The 13831-nt window shown below is 37.5% G+C and overlaps 2 protein-coding genes and 1 long non-coding RNA gene across 4 annotated transcripts; 1 reads left to right on the plus strand and 2 right to left on the minus strand.

Moving 5' to 3' along the window:
- Nucleotides 1-10: 10 nt before the first annotated feature.
- armc1l (armadillo repeat containing 1, like) lies at nucleotides 11-3358 on the minus strand. Of its 2 annotated transcripts, none has more exons than XM_053336951.1 (7): nucleotides 3327-3358; nucleotides 2336-2487; nucleotides 1699-1790; nucleotides 1262-1445; nucleotides 1031-1147; nucleotides 813-887; nucleotides 11-711 (listed from the first exon to the last, which is right to left on the minus strand). In XM_053336951.1, the coding sequence occupies exons 2-7, from the start codon at nucleotides 2465-2467 to the stop codon at nucleotides 517-519; spliced, it is 795 nt and encodes a 264-aa protein (XP_053192926.1). In that variant the 5' UTR covers nucleotides 2468-2487; nucleotides 3327-3358; the 3' UTR covers nucleotides 11-516. The 2 variants fall into 2 exon arrangements, with proteins under 2 accessions (XP_053192926.1, XP_053192925.1); XM_053336950.1 differs by having other exon boundaries at nucleotides 2315-2487.
- A 1106-nt stretch (nucleotides 3359-4464) lies between these two features.
- Nucleotides 4465-7328, plus strand: mtfr2 (mitochondrial fission regulator 2). The gene is made up of 8 exons (XM_053337165.1): nucleotides 4465-4765; nucleotides 4987-5091; nucleotides 5616-5740; nucleotides 5943-6142; nucleotides 6240-6540; nucleotides 6737-6917; nucleotides 7045-7077; nucleotides 7182-7328. Exons 1-8 carry the CDS (start codon nucleotides 4694-4696, stop codon nucleotides 7224-7226), a joined length of 1062 nt encoding a protein of 353 aa, XP_053193140.1. The 5' UTR covers nucleotides 4465-4693; the 3' UTR covers nucleotides 7227-7328.
- Nucleotides 7329-12801: 5473 nt separating this feature from the next.
- LOC128377330 (uncharacterized) lies at nucleotides 12802-13831 on the minus strand. The gene is made up of 3 exons (XR_008323308.1): nucleotides 13722-13831; nucleotides 12950-13036; nucleotides 12802-12832 (listed from the first exon to the last, which is right to left on the minus strand). It is a non-coding gene; the product is annotated as an uncharacterized LOC128377330 (long non-coding RNA).

A 13831-nucleotide genomic window follows, 5' to 3' on the forward strand; every position in this document is an offset into this window, starting at 1 on the left:
TGGTCTTGCAATGATTGTGTCCTCCATGTTGTTGCCGAAACACAGAATGAGAGAAGAAACAATCAGCACACGGTAAATATTTTGTACATTTTGTCTTTGGAATAAACAATACTACCAACAAACAGCAGAAATACAGACAAACATAGAAGAGAAGAGGAACTTAAAAAAACTTTTTACATGTAGGGAGAAAACTGACAGTTTGAAAAGTCTGAAAGGAAACTGATGAAGAAAATATTTACATTTCATGAGAATACTGAAACAGCATTACGCAAGTCCACAGTATATTTTCAAGTGTGTGCTCTCCTGTTCTAATCAACGTAGAATTCATGAAAATCTTAAAATCCGAAGTGCTTTTGCACATGTTGATAATATGTAATTATTCACATACACTGATGATAGTTGGTGAAGTTCTGACCATGACTGGTAAGGTACCAGCCGGTAACGTCCACTCCAGTAAAATACATAGGAGGAGGGAGGAGTCTTTTAGCAACACTCAGCATCACAGGAGCTCCAGTTTCACCAGTAGAAGGTCTTGGTGAGGAAACTGGCAGCAGAACTGAGCCAGCTCCCGTTGGAGTCTTCCTTGGCTGTGGTGCGGGAAATTGCGCGGTCCACGTCTCTCTCTGGGCTTTCTTCATCTTCTGGGAGGTAGTCTGGTATAGCTGTGTTTTGCTGCACCTCCACTCCAGATGAGGTAAGAGGGATTAAAACCTAAAGAAAACAGAACAAAAGTCAGGAATTAAATTTGAACTCTCACCACAGTTCTTGGGTTATTTTCATGTCAAAATATGTGTTCCATGTCCACTACCCACCTCTTCTCCTGCCTCATTCTTCACCACCTGTTGGGCTGACAGCACCTTAGTGGCAGCGATGGCTGATGCCAGAGTCTGGAAATGGAGACAAGCACATCTCAATGACTTAACAATGAAATACATAAAAATGTTTAATGTTACTGTCAAACTTTTCCAGGAACCTGATGTTTCCCAAGCAGACAGTGATAGTTAAGATTTGTTTTTCTTTGTGCATTTACCTCAGTGGGTAGGTCTGAACGAATGCGGACAGTGCATCTCTTGGAGGCCATCTGGAAAGTGAAGCTGATCACTCCCTTGACCTTCAGAAGAGCCTCCTCACACAAGCCTCGCTGGTCCTTAATAAGAGAAAGATTACAAAAATGACATTGCCTGCAATAATAACAGCTGTTTTATAATGGCGGGCATTGGGATGCGCGTGCGTGTGTATGTGTGTCAGTCAGCCAACTCACAGTGCTGTCAAGCCCCTGGATGTGCAGAGTGACAGACTTGGCCTTCTTATTGGAGGAGTTAAGAAAGAACTGTGATTTCTTTATCCTCTCCCTCTCAGGTGTGCGATGTACAGGAATAGGAGGTGCACACAGAATATCATACACCTCCTGCGCCAAGGCTGTGATATCAACAGACACATCCTCCCTGTATGCAAAGATACTTCATTTAATCCTGTGCTTTGGGGTGACTGAACATCACAACTACAAAGCTGAAATACTGCTTCTTCATAAAATATCACATCTGTATTACAAAAACATAAACATGGAATTCATGCAGCAGACAGTTAGCAGCATTATTGGAAATTTCATGTACAAGCACATAAAAACAGCAGTTCAGGAAAACACAAGCACATCAACTTGTAAGAATCACCAAGATAACGTGAAAAACATGTCTTCACCTCGCCATTAGATTCTCCAGGCTCACCATCATACCAAGTTCATTCTTCATGATGGGAATGTTGGGGGACAACTCAGCCAAGTAGCGCATAGTCTGGCGATAAAGGAACACAGGGCAGCAGGGCAATTATTAACAGTTACATCAAGCATCTCAGCTATAAACAATAGGTAAAAACTAATTGTATGTAACAATAGACCCTGGCCATTATTATCTCAACTCTCAGGTATTAAAGAGAGCAGTGTTTTGCATCCTTTCACCCATTTACCCAGTATTTCATACCCTTTATTCAGCTATTTGTTTCATATTAATTTCAGTAAGGTGTTCTAATTTGTGGTAAATTGATTAAAGCGACCCTTACCTTCGTTACCTTTGTTACATTTTACACATTTTTCTGTTTAGGTTAAAATGCTAGGAGGGGAAGGGAGTGCAGGGGTGGGACATAGGAGGGAGGAGGGGTTGTTGCTGTTCAAGTTTTTTCAAAGTGCTGTGTGAAATGCAAGAAAGGTAAGAGTCGCCAAAAGTCGCCATGTGCCAAACATGGTATGGTCATTTAATAGCTAGTAACTATTCTGTTTACCACTGCTGCACATCACCAGTCCAGCACCTCTTTGACTCACATGCAGAGTTGCGAGCAGCACTTCCGGATTCTTGTGGTCCAGGAAAAGAACCAGCCCTGGTAAGCAACCTTCATCCTGGACTATCACCTCTCGGTTCTGCGGCTCAGAGGCGAGGTCCCGCAGCTGACTCACCACCGACAGTGCGTCCATCATCTTCACTAACTTTACCAGACCTGAAATGGCAAGTGGTAGTTATTTAGTGAGTGTTAGCTGGTTTAGTCATTTTAAACATTAAAGTTATGGCAAACAACATGTGTGTGGTGACAATTAAAATCCTTATATTTTGCTCATGAAAACAGAAAAAATACTGATATTTCTCCATCTAGACTGCATTAAACCAGGACCAGGTCGTACACCACTATACTACAGACATGTCAAATCTTAATAACAATGATCTAGTCCAGATGTGTCATGTCTGAGTACAGTGGTTTCTGATCTGAACCTGGTATAATTTGGTCAAAATGGGAAAAACAGTGAAATTACCATTTTTTCTGTTTTTACGAAACAAAATAAAGGTTTCACAAATCTGAAAGTGGGTATAAAAAGTGTTAAGGCTTTTGCTTCAATGTCGAAGACTTATTTTAATGAATGTAAGCAGTGATAAACGGACGATTAGCCAATAGCCTAAATGTTACATATCGATATCTAGGTTAAGTTTCCCTGGAGTTGAAAGGGTGGCTAACTTCAGAGTCGTTGTTGTGAGCTGCTTTTTTTCTGCAACTGAACAATTTTAGTTGACGTGATAACTCGTGTTTGTTTTAAAGCTACTTACATCCTAAACATACTAAAGTAAAGCTTGTCGACTCGCTGTGGCTAACAGTTAGCTAAAGAAGCTAACTACTTTTGACACGTTAAAAGACTGGCGAACTTTTTTAAAAGAAAAGATATTTCCGTTTGGTTTTTTTGCACCGTTTGAACATATAACGGTGTTAACTCTTAAATTATGTTGACATACGTGCTCTGAATGTGTGATAAATATGTAATAATAATCATTTTAGCGATGTTTTCTTACCCAGAAGAGGAAGCAGCTCGTGAACAAGTACAAAATTGGTGCTTAAAGAGTCGCGACACGCAATTGGTCAACTGGCTCTCAGAAACGACAAATCCTATTGGCTCCTGTTACGACAGCCAATCAGAGGAGGTTTTGCTGGTGCAGCTTTATTTGACTTCACACTGAATCTGAACGCGTGAGTGGAGATTGTAAGGGGAAGCTGCGAGTTATTATCGGTGTTTATCGTCAGTCTACAGTTTATATTAGTGGTTATAATGATGATGATTTTGGATTAATGTTGCTACCATTTCACGTTTTGTCAAGAAAGCGAGTCCAAGGTAAGTGCTCACATACAATTTTCCCACTTTAATCACATATGCTTCCTGGGCGACGAGCATTTGAGTTTTGATGAGCCATGCAGCTTTTCACACACTGCGGTGCCAATGCGGCTATACCTGCACTGCCATGACCGCAGGGTTACTCAGGTTTCTTATGTTAAACTCCACTATAAATCTTCTGTTCTCTTGAAACGATGCGATTTTGCAGCAGAGTCAGAATCTGACAGCACAGATGGAGACAGGATGCAGTTTGTGATGCCTCCAGGGGTCACTTGAAGGGTCGGATCCGTGATCGACTCCGGAAGCTCAAAGTTGTCGTTTTTTTAACATCTTAATTTGATTAAAATGTTTGTTTTTAGCTCTGTAAATGTGCCAGGGAAACTGCAATGGGTGCAACCTGGTGACATCATCAGGGTTATTTTCTTTCAAACTTCAGATAGTTCCTACAGAGAGAAAGAGGCCATTATAAAAACAGTTTCACTAGTCCTCCTCATAATGAATAAACTGAATATGATTTGTTAAATCGTATTAAATTGCCTCTTAAGGTGATTAATAGTTTAAATGTTGTATGTGTGATGGCAATTTTTCAATGATCTTTTTCCAGTTGCCATTAATACAGAGATAGGAGTGATTTTATGCAACAGATTTTCCAGTTGGTGATTGCAGTTTCGATAGTTGTGGTAGTTGTTATTGAGGTAGTTGTGCAAAGAGATGAACATACCATTTTGTTTTCAACTCTGCAAGTTGTACTGTTTGTTATTCTGTGTGCTACCTGTGCCTCCCATTTCATCTCACCTATGCCCTTACATCACCCTGTGCATCTACTGACTGCCACCATGTGTCCAAAATAATACTGCAAGATGTATCTAATCAAAATAATCTGACATGCCAACAATACATGACTCCCACAGTGTACTTTGTTTTCTCTTTTTTTTTTAGGTGTAATGTATGTGACTTAGGGGCATTCTTTCTGTGTTGGCCTCTTAAAAAGTCAGTCAGCAGAGAGAGGAGCTTTGCAGTTGTCAGCTGGTGCATGACATAGCCCTTCCAATGTCTTTGCTGGAGGATGTTCTGGATGTGCTGCGAATGGTGATGGAGTATTTTGGGGTACCTCCAGACATGGTGAGTGCACCGATGCATCTCTTTTAGACAGATTCACAAACTGAGAACGAGGAAGATCCAATGATGCCAAGAGAAATCATCAATAATGTAACTGTTCTAAAGTTTCACTGACTCAGTGGATTTGAAGGATTTGTGGACTGAAGGCTGTGGAGTTCTAGGAAACAAGTAATAGTTTTGACATTATCTACAGTTGTGTTTTTTATGTGTCATCTGGTCTGCAGCTGGTTCCAGTGTGGGACAGTCAGCTGTGCGGTCAGTATCGCAGCATTGTGCGGATGATTGGGACAAATCTCCCCCTGACACCGACACCACGTGTTCACTTTCAGGTACAGTGCAATTAGTGTTTTCTAACAGACTGACACCAAGCAGTCATCACAGCTGCAAACAAATGAATATACTGGAAAATACTGTTTGTGATCATCACATCATTATTTTGTCTCCCAACTCTTGTGTAATTTGTGCAAACACTTGCTTTGATATTGATACCTTCGATATTGTAAATATTGTAGGGATGACTGTTGGTGCTTTCACAAAATATTTACACAACGACATTTTGATAAATAAGCATCAGTAATGTGGATATAATAACTAATTTGATAAAGGCAAATAATAGAACAGCAAGAACAGTCTGGTAAGTTCAGACATACATCACCTTACTGTAATGCAGCCTTTAAAACCATAAAAACAACACTTATGCTGTATCACAATGTTATGATATCTGAAATCTAAGACGAAATCTAGTGTCATATCACGATATATATATTGCCCATCTCTAATAACTTATATGAAGGTCAATTATTTTGTCAGTATCACAGTGTGTAATTCCCTTATGTCCACATTTTGTCCTCAGATCCCTCTGCTTACCTGTAAGTCCCATGGATATGTCGACATTACTGTGGATACCCCTGCCATCCCCTCATTCGCTGATGTTGCTTGGGTGTTTGAGGATGAAGGGGACAGCTTTGCCAAGACTAGGTACAAATTGACACAATATAAACATAGTCTGTCAAATCTTTTTTTCCTGTACAAGTTAACAATGGAAAAAATTGTGCTGACTACTTCTTGGCCACCAATTAATATTTTACACCTGCAAAAACAAATGTTTGTATTGGCATTACATTAAGATTTTTGTCCTAAAGTGTAAAATACATAGAAAACTGACGCATGGTTTCCATAGGAACCATTTACCGCGAAGTACTGTAAATCGGGATGTGGTGAGACACCCAGGGCCAGCCCTGCGTCAGGCCCAAGGAGGACGCAGGTCTGTAAGACAAACATCTAATCCAGATGCCCTGAAGAAGATCACAGCGCTGGAGAGTGAGCTGCTCAAACTACGAGCTCAGATAGCAATGATTGTTACTGCCGCTCCAGCCTCAGGTACAGGGATGACAGTGATACTTTTTTTTTTTTTCTCAATGTGTTTTCATAAAGCAAGTGTAACATCCTATTTTTTTATGCTTTCAACACTTTCCAGGTCTGACAGAGTGCCAGAATGACCCAGCAGCACCACTGATGTCTCCTGCTACACCACCAGCTCTGACCTCCACGCCTCGATGTTCCGCTCCTCCACCGCCACCACCTCCTCCCCCTCCCCCTCCCTGCCCCACCTCCACTACTTCATCTGTATTAGAGCTGATCCAACAGCGCAGGAAGAATGACCCTGGGAAGGGTCAGCTTAACCCCGAGGGCTCAGGTACCAGTGGGGGTCCAGGGGTTCCCTCCATGATGGATGTTCTCAAGGACTTAAATCAAGTTAAACTGCGCACTGTGGAGAGGTAGGCATAAGGACCGACAGAATATGGGTGTTTGAATTGAATGTATTTTCTCTTAAATACACTTCTATTTTCATTTGTTAGAAAGAACTTTTCACTGTAAGTTTGTGTTTTATTTTCCACTGAAACCTTTTAACCACAGCTGTTACTTAATAGCAATGCATTTAGTAATTACTTACTAACTATATTTCATTTCTAGATCACCAGGTGGCACACCAGTCGGTAGGAGACGCAGTAAAGGTGCAGCATTGCTTAATGACCCAGCAGCTCTTATTGCTGAAGCACTAAAGAGAAAATTCTCCCATCATCGCCACAACATTTCTTCCGACAAAGAGAATTCACTAGAACTCTCACCATTTGGCAGTCCAGAAACGCCAAAGGTATGTTTTTGACAGATAACAGCTACAGACATTGATACACTTGTGTTTATTTTAGTGCATTCATTGAAAAATTGCAATTTGGTCTTTGAACACAAAATGAAAGAACCTTATGTTCAGTGTTAAAAAGAATAGCATCCCTTGTGCTGCAAGTTCCTTTAAGGTCTGATATTTACTTTTTTGAGTAGATTTGGTGTCTGCCATGACATGACTATACCACATTAAGAGTTTTATTGTCACTATAAATATATAACATTTCTCTTGCAGATTCCTCTGCACAACAGACGCAGTCGGGGACGCTTCCACCTATAAAATTGTAACTTCTGACCCAAAAGGTGAAAAGTTAGGACCCCCCATCAACCAGCCACAGCTCCCACAGATGTGCCTCACAAACGGATTACTACTGCAGCTACTGATTCACCTTTTAAATGTGCATTTTCATTATTTTCTGTGTTTGTCTTACAAAGCTTGTTTCTGTTAAAGTATTTCTTTGTTGGGAGGTTTAAATGTATATTTTTGTTACAGAGATTGCTGGTACGGTCATTTCTTTTTTGTACAGTGAAGTCTTATTGTTTCCAATGTTAATTATAATGATATTTTTTTGTGTGCTGAGCTCCCTTTTTAAAAAGGAAATAATGTGATAATGTATTTAAGCAGTTATGCACTGTAGCTTATGCAGAACAAAGGCAGGAACTGGCTCTACTTGTTCCCTTCTACATTTCATCTCTTGAAATCCTCGTGGGTGCCACTTGTCAGGAGCAAAAATCCATAAACTTGTCATATTGGGCCCACACTCACAAATCTTACATTTTTATTAAATGATTGCTAATAGTGCACAGCGTGTAATCCAGGTGTTTAGTATCAGTAATTATATTGACCTCAACTCCACTCCTCCAATTATTACAGTTCTTCAGCACAGGCCATCTATAACAATCATGATATCCAGCATGGTGCAAAAAAATTGATGGGTGTAGTTGAAGGCAGAACCCAACACGTACGTTTGCAGTCAACTGTTGCCAATCATTTAATAAAAAGCAAAACATGACCACTCGCCTAGCATGAATAAACTAGCGTGTGACATGCCTGCCTTAATGTTTTAAAAACCTCTGATCACTTTTTGAGGCCTTAATTCTTACCTCAACCAAGTGAAATTTATAACGGGGTTTGAAATTCACCTCTCTCTATTCTATGCAACTGCTGTTTCAAGTTGTTCGATTTTATTAAAGTGCACTGATTATTTCTGTTGTCCTTGTTTTTCATGTTTTCTAAAACTTCAGTGTGTCCAAATGTATTTAGTAATGTTTTTGAAAGTTGACGTATTATATAGGAGGTACAATGTTACAGTGTTTGTTGATTTTAAGCCATCCAGGTATGACCAACATTAAACAAAACACATGACGGCAAGTTCGTGGGTAATGGTAATGGTGTTTTTCTTGTCTTTTTTATTTCTTTTTCTTTTTTTTACAGCTCTGTTAAATTACAAATTTTGTGAGAGCTCCAATTTAGACAGATTTCATGTTGTCAGAAAGCATGTACAACCGCAGTAAATGTGCTTGTCTTGGTGTCCAACATTGTTCAACCATGTTTCTGTTTAAATGACTAAACAGAAATTAGTTGCAGATTTCAGCTTTAGTCCAAACCTCATGAGACACTTTAATACTGTATTACATGTGTGGTGAACTTAACATACACTACATGTAGTCACATGAGCACCAGAAGGAATAATTTCATGTATGTTTAGGACCTTTTTTAATGAATCAAATATGATGCATATATTGAGGTGTCACATTTTTAGAAAAGTATGTGAATGTGTGTAAATTTGCAAACGTGAAAGTTAATGTCAAACTCTCTTGTCATTGACAGTATTGAACTCTATGCATAAAGCTTATGTAGCCATCTTTGCTGTTTAGCCTTAGCTCTTAATTAGGTGCTAAAGAGGTGAATGGATTGTGATGAATATCATAGTATTTGATATTTCTCATAATGCTATAACCTTGCTATGTTTGTGCATATTTTCATCCACACAATTTTCTCTGTTCACAAAAGGTCCATGTTAATAAATCAGTGGCACTGAGTGAAATTCTGATCTTTGTTTTTTATGTTTTTTGTATTTTACCAAAATCCTTCATTTAAGAAACCTACCTGCCAAAACAAATGATTTGATGTGGTTGATTATTCCAAATTAACTGGTTTGGACAATTTACCAACAATATTTCTGAAGGATGCAGCTGGATTTATAAAACCCTATGTGACACATATCATCAGCCTATCTCTGGTGTAAGGCATATTTCCAAATGAAATGAAGGCTGCTAGGGCTATTCTGTTATTCAAGAAAGAAAATAAATTAGATCACAATTTTATGTATATTATCTAAAATCATAGAGAGGATTGTGTTTGAGCAAACTGATTGTTACATCTCATAAAACTCACTATGGGGGATGTGTCCAAATATCCTATTCACTATTTCTGCTGAGTTGAGGACATACATAGTTATGCCACTAGGAGGAGCTTGACTGACTTTGTTCTCTACAGATTTAAAACACTTGCTAGGAAGACAAACTTTTTATCATCAACAGGTGTAGAATAAGATGCCCAAAGTCATGAGGGAAACTGAAACTGTGGGCAGGTTCAAACCTGTAAAAAAAAAAGTGGCATAGGAACAGGTTAGATTAAACTTATCTCATATACTGCTGAGGTGTGTTCCACTCATTTTCATTATTGCCTGATGTCATTTTTTGCCCCTTACGGTGTTGTATAAAGTGTCTGTTGTAAAGTATATAGTGTTTTTTAATCTAATCCCCAGGTATTAGAAGTACAATTACTACTATATTATTCTAATACTATTCCCAGGTAAAGAAGCAAAGGTAGATATAAATGCAAACCAATTTATGATAATGTATTTAAACAGATCATGTGTTTAAGCAGGTAAGTGCATATACAACAGATGGCTAAAATAACAGTAATGTCAATTTAAAAACTTCTGCTCCACTAAAGATTTATTGAAGATATACTGTATATAGATTTGCTGGATGCTTACTTTGTTATATTTCATTTAACAGATTATTTGATTCTGAAAATGATAATGTCATGTGTGAACATCTAAACTCTGATTTGTTTGTACTTTGAAAGCGAATGCAGTCTGCCTGATATTTTTAAACCAGAATATTAGTTGTGTGTGTTTAATTTATTAGTAGTGTAGTTTTCCAGCAGTTTATGCACATTTATTAACAATATCATACTAACCCATATAATTTTGAGCGTAAAACTTGCTCTGTAATTTGACAGTTTATGACAGTATTGTCTGGAAACTTTACTACCAGACTTTTTCAGGGTTTTTCTTTTGTTTTGTTTTATTTTGAGTTTTTTTTTTGCAGTGTATGACAATATCAAACACACATTAGAGATAAATGGGTCACACTTGAATTAATACCAAATTAATTTCAGTCAGCCAACATGTGTAGTAAATTATTATTTAAATGTAGAATATGTGAAGCATGTGTGTTTAGCATCTAGGTTTTGACCATGTTGCTGCCCAGAAATACACATTGATGTGGCACAGCAGGGAATGGGGAGTGGTGATACTAACTGCCCCCACAGCTCATGCTTGCTTTAGGGCAGTGTTTGGGAGTAGCTAGTTACATGTAACAGTGTTGCGTAATTTAATTACAAAATAAATGTAACTGTAATCTGTTACAATAGTTGATTATGTAGAGAAATGATGGATTCTTATTAATAAACACTCGATAGGCAGGGGCATTACTTCCCTAGGAGGAAAAATGTATTTATTAAACAAACATATATCCAAATTAAGCACAATTATGGTCCCAAACCTTATGTTAAACCTTATGTTAAACCTTATGTTAAAGCAAACCTAACAAGAAATCAAAGGTCCTTAGTGGCACAGCTGAGAACAGGAATCCTTCCCTTGAATCTTGAAGTTGGCAAATTTAAAAATATTCTTGAAGATGAAAGGTTATGTGAATTATGTGATCTCAACAAAGTTAAAATGAATCACATTTTTTTATACTGTCCTTTTTATAATGAACTGAGAACTCCAATATTTACTGAAATGTCTGTTAAAAACCCAGAAATGTTCTGGTGCTCTGATGATGACAGAATGGACTAGTTGTTTAACTTTAATGTTTTTAAGTTTGCTAAATATATATCTGAAGCCTGGAAAAAGCATCAGGATGGTTTACATGTGTAATTGCTCTAATGTCTATTATCTGGTTTTCATTTGCTATTATTTGTTCCTTTTTTTGGGCTGGGCACTTCTGGTGTTTGATAATTGATCATTTTTGATAAATCAGTTTCAAATTTTCTGAATCTGTGGTTCTACAGTTTAATTGATCCTCTGTGTCACTTCAAAGAATAAACACATAACAATTGAGTACATTTTAAGGATTTTCATCATTGGTTAGAGGGACCTCAGCTGTCTGTCCTTTAGAATCACCCATACGCTCACTGAGTGGAAGATCTCAGAGAGCGTTACGAGTGAGGATGCCGTGAGGATGGTCCGGTCAGACTGCCTTCTCTGTGTTGATAGGCCTCCCTGCAGACTTTGTCCCTCTCCGTTATGATGACTCGTAGTCAACGAGTTCATCTGATGAAAAAACTGATGGATGGAGGTTGGGAAGTCCAATTTAACTTGCTCACTGTGTAATGACTTTCCGGAAAAAATCAGCGTTGGCCACATGTCAAAAACTTTGTAAAATGTCAAAAACAGGCTGAATGAAAACTTCATGTGACTTCCTTACTCTTGAGGCTTTTTCAAATGAGAGATAAATCTTGCTTTATAAGAAATTATCTCCCTTATAAATCATGTCAGTATCCATGAAAAACACCTGAACTTGATTTTGGTGGGTTTAGTGGGTATACTTACACTAACAGCTAAAATCATTCATTAGAAAATTAGAAAAGTAATCAAATGTAATAAGTTACATTACTTTTATTAAGTAATTGAAATTATTAAATTACTTATTACATTTTAAATAGGATAACTAGTAATCTGTAACCTATTGCATATCCAAAGTAAGTACCTTCCCAACCCTGCTTTAGGGGCACAGTGTTTTAATTAATAAATAAAAAACATTTTTTAACCACCATTTATTACAAATAAGACACAGGAGCAAACGTAATGTGAATAATAACACAATTATTATTTACATTAATGTCATTCAGTATAGCATTTACGATTAGTGTCTAGGTTTGACATTGTCCTCATGCTTTCTGCAGGGGTATACTGTCATTTTTAATCATTACAGTACAGTGCAGCAAAGTATGAGTATTGCAAATTTAGTCAGAGGAGTTTGTTGATCTAAACTCAGTAGTTTCATCCACCTCCTCCTCAAGACTGTAAGAAACACAAACACAGCAGTAAACAGTGAATACATACAATACAAATCTGACAGTAATAAAAAATCTATTTAACATAACTCACCAACTTAAATAAATTCACTGATGCTTTTCTGATTAAATAAAGGTTAGATAATTACACTAACGAACACATGCATGAATGGAAACAATTTACAAAGATTTTATAAACAACATTTAGAAGACAGACACAGTAGCACTGACTCCTTTGTCCCCCTTTTAAGGAAAAAAAATGTTTGTGAATTTTGTCTATCGACAAAATTTGAACTACATTTTTTTTTACCTGGTGTGGGAATTCCCAGCAGTCTATGGAGGACCACGCCTCATGTTAGTGTCCTCAACTTGGTAACGGGGACGCTGGTAACATCTCACAGAACTATCAACATTTACACATGGAGACAAATCAGAGCCATTTGTAGCAATAACAGAGGATCAGACAAATTAAAATATTACATAAGCAAATCATTCTACAAATGTTTATAAGGTAACATTAACCTGTGATGGCCTTGTCTAGTATCTCCAGAAGCAGTGCCCTGATTGGCATCCTGGTCAGGCAAGAGGCAAAAACACAAAATATAAACTTCACAAAAATGTATCCATTCTATGAGTATTCTTAATTTTATCTTGAATGTGCACTTTGAACTAGCTGGTTAAAACCTCACTTGTTGCAAGGAAACAGGGTATGTTTTATCATCATAGACGACCACACCAGGATTTCCATTAGAGTTCTCAATACACTGAACAGAAATCTGCAATATCATCAAAAATGTGTTAGGGTTAATTGAATTATATCATATGATGTCTATTCCAATATGATACAAAATACATTTGCTTAATTTACATGCTAACAATGCTAATGTTTATATCTAACAAGTGTTGATACCGATACCGATATCGACTGGATTAAGTCAAATCACCAATTCAATTCACACCAAAATGGAAACAAAAACTGCACTATTTCTACATAGCAGCATTACTACACAAAACACTTGACAGGTTTTTCCATTTAATCATTGAAACTCACTCGGATTGTAGTATCATACGACGCCATTTTTCCCGTCTTCTGATTAACGTCATATGCATGGTGGCGTCAGACCATCATTGGGTTACGTATCGTACACAACGTATTAATGCAATGCGATTAAAATAATAACCGGAAACCTTTTGCTCAGTCTAGGTCATTTCTCACAAAAGTTCTTCTGTTTGTCAGACTTTCTTTGTTTTTATCACAGAAGGCAAGAATTTCGTATTTATTTCACTTATTTAAAGAAAATCTAAATGTATCCTTGATCATCATCGATATATCAAAAATGAATTTTTCAGAAAATAAAATATTTCTCTGAAAACCAACAGGACAACTAACTTTAAAACATGTGTCCAACTACATATACCTTATACGCCGACGATACTTGATTGATGTGTAAAAAAACATACCTCTTTTCCTGAGACTCTTGTGGATTACTTTGCTTCTTTTCATCAGCGTTGGATTACCATCTCAACTGAGAGACATAATGTCCACCCTCATTGTTCGGATTAGAGATGTC

The sequence above is a fragment of the Scomber japonicus genome, chromosome 17, assembly GCF_027409825.1.
Source record: "Scomber japonicus isolate fScoJap1 chromosome 17, fScoJap1.pri, whole genome shotgun sequence".
Classification (NCBI taxonomy): domain Eukaryota; kingdom Metazoa; phylum Chordata; class Actinopteri; order Scombriformes; family Scombridae; genus Scomber; species Scomber japonicus.

Coding starts and splice junctions, on each gene's coding strand:
- armc1l (XM_053336950.1), bottom strand. CDS start 2,467: ATGATGGACGCACTGTCGGTGGTGAGTCAGCTGCGGGACCTCGCCTCT. Junction 1,791..2,314: donor TGCTGCTCGCAACTCTGCAT/GTGAGTCAAAGA, acceptor CTTTATCGCCAG/ACTATGCGCTACTTGGCTGA. Junction 888..1,030: donor GTTCAGACCTACCCACTGAG/GTAAATGCACAA, acceptor CTCCATTTCCAG/ACTCTGGCATCAGCCATCGC.
- mtfr2 (XM_053337165.1), top strand. CDS start 4,694: ATGTCTTTGCTGGAGGATGTTCTGGATGTGCTGCGAATGGTGATGGAG. Junction 5,741..5,942: donor GACAGCTTTGCCAAGACTAG/GTACAAATTGAC, acceptor TGGTTTCCATAG/GAACCATTTACCGCGAAGTA. Junction 6,541..6,736: donor AAACTGCGCACTGTGGAGAG/GTAGGCATAAGG, acceptor TTTCATTTCTAG/ATCACCAGGTGGCACACCAG.